The sequence below is a fragment of the Lemur catta genome, chromosome 8 (genome assembly GCF_020740605.2).
Source record: "Lemur catta isolate mLemCat1 chromosome 8, mLemCat1.pri, whole genome shotgun sequence".
In the NCBI taxonomy this organism is placed as follows: Eukaryota; Metazoa; Chordata; class Mammalia; order Primates; family Lemuridae; genus Lemur; species Lemur catta.
The window spans coordinates 52262033-52268493 of record NC_059135.1 but is presented as its reverse complement, the minus strand read 5'-3'; the positions used below and the strand labels follow the sequence as shown (position 1 = coordinate 52268493).

The 6461-nt window shown below is 55.5% G+C and overlaps 1 protein-coding gene across 1 annotated transcript; it reads left to right on the top strand.

Annotated features, from left to right (window-relative positions):
• Window positions 1-2460: 2460 nt before the first annotated feature.
• SP9 (Sp9 transcription factor) lies at window positions 2461-6051 on the top strand. The gene is made up of 2 exons (XM_045558941.1): window positions 2461-2621; window positions 3654-6051. The coding sequence occupies exons 1-2, from the start codon at window positions 2601-2603 to the stop codon at window positions 5094-5096; spliced, it is 1464 nt and encodes a 487-aa protein (XP_045414897.1). The 5' UTR covers window positions 2461-2600; the 3' UTR covers window positions 5097-6051.
• The last annotated feature ends 410 nt before the right edge of the window (window positions 6052-6461 follow it).

The following is a 6461-nucleotide window of genomic DNA, read 5'->3' as shown; positions in this document are numbered from 1 at the left end:
GAAAACTGAAGGGGGAGGGGAGGGGAGGAGAAGGAGAAGAGGAAGGCAAGCAGGGCGCCGGGCGCCCGAGGTGTCTGCGAGAACTGTTTTAAATGGTTGGCTTGAAAATGTCACCAGTGCTAAGTGGCTTTTCGGATTGTCTTATTTATTACTTTGTCAGGTTTCCTTCTGGAGAGGGTGTGTTGGGGGTGGGGGAGGAGTTGGGGGTGGGGGAGGAGTTGGACGGGGGAAACCTCGGCGCTTCTCCTCCCCGGGCTGCACAGGGTGAGTCGGAAACGCCTCGCTGCCACTTAACAATCCCTCTATTAGTAAATCGACGCGAAGACTCTATAGGAAGCCGAGGACCAGTCTCTCCTTCCAGGGCAGAAGTCACCTGTTGGGAATGGCTCCCGGATCCCCCTGCTGGGCTCTTGGGCTCTTCCAGGCGGCCTGATTTCCCCTTCAACTCCTCACCCTGCGTCCCCCAAGGGCTTTTCACCCCCTCATTTCCACTACAGTCCCCCAGGGCACAGCGCTTCATTTATAGCTGTGCAGGTCTTCTCGCTCTCTTTTCTTTTTCTTTCTCTGTCATAATTTCCTTGGTGCTTTCGCCACCTTAAACAAAACAAAACAAAAAAGCATTATGAACAGAAGTATTCCAACAAAAAGCGAAGAAAGCGACCCACATAGCCCTCCCCACCCAAGGAGTGCGCAAAGATGCACGCAGGCTCCATCTTAAGGTCGAAAGAAGTGCCATGGTTGTTGCACTGTTGATCTTTTGGGTCAAGAGATCTTGCAAAAGAGGAGAGAAAACCGTGGGGGCACAATTCCACGTCCTCCTCACTTACTCCCCACCCCCTCCACGACAACTCGTCTTTTGCACCTGAGCATTGGGGTATTTGGGGTTGGTAGTTTTAAAACAATTTTTTTTAAGGAAGCACAATGTTGGTTTGGAAGGGAATGTGCTCCATTAAAACCAGTAGCCAAGTAGGCCCGAGGGCGCTGGTATTTCTGGTTCAAACTCCTCTGGTTAACCTGGAGAAGAAAGAGAAAGAAGGGCCCAGAAAGAAGAAAAACAGTTCAGCGTTTGCTGTGGGACTCCAGGACGCACCCTTGTCTGTCTGAAGACACCTCTTTTCACACTGACAAGGTCCAGGGAGGACTTCAGGATGCTTCCAGCCTGCAAGATGTAGAGGCGCCCACGTGTGGCCTGCTTTTCCGCACGGGCGGTGAAGGTCCGGGAGAGGCTCCTTCGGCACGTCCAAGAAAGCCGGGCGCTAAGGTAGCCCACCTCTTAACACTGCGCCCTTGTCCTGCAGAGGAGCCTCTCTAGGCCCTGGACGTCTGGAGTGGGAGTGGGTTGGAGCTGGGGCAAGAAAACTCTACTCCAAGCTAAAACGCGACACGCAAATCTTCACCGGGTTAAACAAACAGCCGAGCAAGCTGCAGCTTCAGCGGAGGTGGCTGTGGGGGCGGACGCCGCTCGCGCAGGTCTCTGTTTCCGAAGTTGTTACAATGTGAAAATAAGCGGCTTCGTGCAGCGTGTTGTATGGGCTGATGCCTCCCACCCCCACACCAGCCCCCAGCAAAACCCGGCAGATAATCAGTACATCCCACTGTTTAGTCATATTTGACAACTGGGTTAACCTGGTATCTAGGCGCTGGCGAAACCGTACAAAGGGTGCCCTCAATTACCACTAGAAGCTTCTGGCGTGAGTGGCACTTGTATTACCCCCCGGGTCAGAGGCCAGAGCGACAATTAGGAAGTCACTTAGACCTCTGGGGGGAAATGGCGGGATGTAGCCAGGCCCTCCCAACAAGTCTATGGGTGTAGACCTGTACAGAGAGGCCGATTTCGCTCCTCTCTGAGAAGCTGTCCCTTCGCGCCCCCTCCTCAATGTGACTGTGAGAGTAAAACTGAATCAATGGAATAAGAACTGGGTAGAAGATAAACGACAATAATAAAATTGCAAGCGAGAATGATGGATAAAAGCTGAAGTTGTGCTCGGTAAGTAAGAGCATGGACACACAAAATGAGCGTTGACATTTTCCGTCTCCACTTGAGCCCTGCTGGTGTGGCCTCTACCTCGGCGCCCCCTTCCCTCCTGCCTCCTTTCCCGCAAACGGGGAGTGGAGTAGGACTGTCAGCCCCAACTTGCAACATCTCCGGATGGTTGAGGGGGGGAGAGGCTTGTGGCTCTGTCTCAACGGTACTTAAACCTGGCTTGGGGTGTGTGTGTAAATTTTTAATTGCACTGTAATTTCTTCGGTCCCCAGCCAGCGCCCCCCTTCCCCCTTCGGCACCCCCTCCCCTGCTCCCTCCCTAGCAGACTTGACTGGCACGCGCCGGGAGCCCGGGCTCGGGCCCCTCGGCACGTCTGATTGGCTGTGGGGCAGCTCCCGTCTGCTCTGCCTGAGCCCTCATTGGGCGAGAGGCGCAGCCAGCGGCACTTCAAAGCGGGTGCTCCTCTCACTTAGGCTGAGTTTAGCCGGCGGGAGCCCGGAGTCCGCTCGGCGCGAGCGCGGGGACGCGGGAGCCGCGCGGGACCCGAGCAGTTTTTCCGAGCAGCCACCAGGCTCAGCCCCATTCCTGGTCCCGCCGCGCAGCCCAGAGACCTGCTATGGCCACGTCTATACTCGGGGTAAGTCGCAAGTGTGGCAACGCATTTGCTTGTTTTAACCGGAGTAATTTTTCGTTATGGCTTCTTGGGGTCCGTGGCTCCCGAGAAACTGTTGCTGCTGGACTGCAGCTTTAGCTTCTTTTAGCACTTTCCACATTTCCGGGACTGACTCTTTCCAAGTTTTTGGAATCCAGGAGATGCCTTTGCAAGAAAAGGATTTCTTAAGCAACTCCCTTTTTATTTGGTTTCAAAGACGAGCTAGAGGTTTCTTTTCTTCCTCTGGTGATTTATACCCCATCCCCCCTTGCTTTGGGGATTGTTGCAATTATGCGACAGTGGTGGTTCCAGAAAACAGTCTTAATCGTTTTGCAGTCCATGTAGTCACGCTAATAAACATTTACATTTCCGCGGCTTCCCAGTTTGTCCATGACTTTGAAATCCGTCGCTGGCCGCTTATCCTTGGATTATTGTTTTCATAATCGGTGGTGGTGGTGGTGGTGGTGGTGGTGTGTGTGTGTGTGTGTGTGTGTGTGTAAACATAAAAACCAACATTTTCTATTAAAAAAGAAAAGTCGTAGCCACCCTTGGGAGAAGTGCTCCAAGTTTCCCCCTTTCCTGGGCGGCTGTTTCGGCCGCCTCCGCCCTCACCCAGTGTTTTGTGGTCTATGTGTTTACCTTGGTGCTTCACCCCGAAGGGCGACTTGGGGGCTCCTGGGAGAGGAGCGGGCTTACGGCGACAACCCAAGTCCGGTTCTAGGCTAGGGTTGCAGCAACTGAGGCGTGGAACAGGGAGGCATCTTTAATTTATAGCCCCACCGAAGAACAACTTTACAGTGCCTGGACCTTCGCGCTTGTGATCGCCTCCGCCTGGCGCCGGGCGCGGCGCATCGTCTGCGAGCGCGTGGGGAGGAGGCGCGAGCACGGGAGTCACGGCCCCCCGGGACCAGTCGCGGGGGACGAGGCTGCTCACGGGTGCACTTTGTTTCTTCCCCTCACTTCCTCCTGCCCTCCTCCTCCTCCTCCTCGCTCCCTCCCTCACCCCACCCACTCTAGGAAGAGCCTCGCTTCGGAACGACCCCGTTGGCCATGCTGGCGGCGACCTGCAACAAGATTGGCAACACCAGCCCGCTGACCACGCTGCCGGAGTCGAGCGCCTTCGCCAAAGGCGGCTTTCACCCCTGGAAGCGCTCTTCGTCCAGCTGCAACCTCGGCTCCAGCCTCTCGGGCTTCGCCGTGGCCACTGGTGGCCGTGGCTCGGGAGGCCTGGCGGGAGGCTCTGGCGCCGCCAATAGCGCCTTCTGCCTGGCCTCCACCTCTCCCACGTCGTCCGCCTTCAGCAGCGACTACGGCGGCCTCTTCTCCAACTCGGCGGCTGCCGCGGCGGCGGCGGCCGGGGTGTCCCCGCAGGAGGCGGGCGGCCAGTCGGCCTTCATCTCCAAGGTGCACACGACGGCGGCCGACGGCCTATACCCGCGCGTGGGCATGGCGCACCCGTACGAGTCGTGGTACAAGTCGGGCTTCCACTCGACGCTGGCGGCGGGAGAGGTGACCAACGGCGCGGCGTCGTCGTGGTGGGACGTGCACAGCAGCCCGGGCTCGTGGCTGGAAGTGCAGAACCCCGCTGGGGGGCTCCAGAGCTCGCTGCACTCGGGCGCCCCCCAGGCCTCGCTGCACTCGCAGCTGGGCACCTACAACCCCGACTTCAGCTCGCTCACGCACTCGGCCTTCAGCTCCACGGGCCTCGGCTCCTCGGCCGCCGCCGCCTCGCACCTACTCTCCACCAGCCAGCACCTGCTGGCCCAGGACGGCTTCAAGCCGGTGCTGCCCTCCTATTCGGACTCAAGCGCCGCTGTGGCAGCCGCTGCCGCTAGCGCCATGATCTCGGGCGCCGCGGCCGCGGCCGCCGGGGGGAGCTCGGCGCGCTCTGCCCGCCGCTACTCCGGCCGCGCCACCTGCGACTGCCCCAACTGCCAGGAGGCGGAGCGGCTGGGCCCGGCCGGAGCGAGCCTGCGGCGCAAGGGCCTGCACAGCTGCCACATCCCGGGCTGCGGCAAGGTGTATGGCAAGACGTCGCACCTGAAGGCGCACCTGCGCTGGCACACGGGCGAGCGGCCCTTCGTGTGCAACTGGCTCTTCTGCGGCAAGCGCTTCACGCGCTCGGACGAGCTGCAGCGGCACCTGCGGACTCACACCGGCGAGAAGCGCTTCGCCTGTCCTGTGTGCAACAAGCGCTTCATGCGCAGCGACCACCTGAGCAAACACATTAAGACGCACAACGGGGGCGGCGGGGGCAAAAAGGGCAGCGACAGTGACACGGACGCCAGCAACTTGGAGACACCCCGTTCCGAGTCCCCTGACCTCATCCTGCACGACTCCGGCGTCAGTGCCGCCCGGGCGGCGGCAGCGGCGGCGGCTGCAGCGGCAGCGGCGGCGGCGGCTGCAGCGGCGGCCTCGGCGGGAGGCAAGGAAGCAGCGTCTGGCCCCAACGATTCTTAGAGGCCGGGCGAGAGGCGCGAGTGAGCGAGCGAATAGAGACACCAAGAACGAACGAGAGAGGTTCGGAGGGCGAGTGAGGGGGGGACCGGAGGGCAGGGGCTCCAGTGACGACCCCGGGCCGGGACTGGGCGCGAGGCAAGTCGGGCTGCGGCTCGCCGGCCGCGCCAGGAGCTCCCCTCCGCCGTCCGCGCCCAGACGAGAATGGAACTTGTGGTCCAGAAACAAAAGCAAACCATCCTCCGACACAAATACTTTTTAAAACTGCACACACACACACACACATGCACACATGCACACACGGAGACCTACAAGCACGCACACTCACGCGCACACACATACATATCACTCGCACAAACTTCTCGAGCAAAGAGCAATACACAGAAAGGCTCCCTCCTTCCCCACTGCCCACCTCCCTCCACTGCCCTTGTGTTTCCTTTTCTCAAAAAGCAAGCCACCACCCAGCACAGAACTGTCAGAACATTTGAAAACAAATGGGACCTATAAAATCACCCTTTGTGTGGATTATATATAAAATGCTCCAAGTCCTGCTTGATATCTACTTACAGTGAGACTTTTTTCCTTAAAAAAAAAAAAGGAAGCATCACAAGGCTTAAGGTGAGAATTAAACTGGAAGTCTAGCGACAGTTTCTCTGTATTTCATAACATCTGTATAAATAGGGTTCAAAAGATTGTGTTCTCTTTTATTTTCGTGTAAATGTTCATTCAAATAGAGTTTTTTTGGTGAATTCCTGAAATTCAGGGAGTTTTTTTAATTTTCTGATGCACTTTGTGAAAGTCAGTATATATGTAAAAGATATTTAAAATGTTGAGTTATCATTTCACTCACAACCACGTAAGTTAAAGTCATCTAAAGAAATTAAATGCGTTTATCTGTATGAAGAAAATCTTGACATCATATTTTCATTTTGGTATTATTAAAGGACTCTGAACAATACATTTCTTTTTTTTTTAAATCCTGTTTCACCCTCAATAACATTTGCGTGGGTTGACTTTTTTTGTTGGGAAAAAAAATTCCCTTAATGTTAGTTGTAGGTAATGTAAAGTTTATGTGGGTTATAAAAGCCATAATACATATACGTTTTTGAGAAGTCAAAATTATTTATTTGTATATCAACAGCATAAATTAAATTGGGTTATAAGAACGTGTAGTTGTATTACTTAATGGGAAGGCTCTCTAAATGTGCAATTTTAAAACTCTGGAGCACCTAAAATATGAGAAGGTGTTTGGCAGTTTTAACTGGGAAGGTGCTTACGCCTCCCGGAGGGGTCAGAAAAAAACTCTGGTGGGTTTGTTTGTTTTTAAAAAGCGATTTAAAAACAATCTGTGAAAGGAAGAAGCTTTTA

Coding starts and splice junctions, on each gene's coding strand:
- SP9 (XM_045558941.1), top strand. CDS start 2,601: ATGGCCACGTCTATACTCGGG. Junction 2,622..3,653: donor TGGCCACGTCTATACTCGGG/GTAAGTCGCAAG, acceptor CACCCACTCTAG/GAAGAGCCTCGCTTCGGAAC.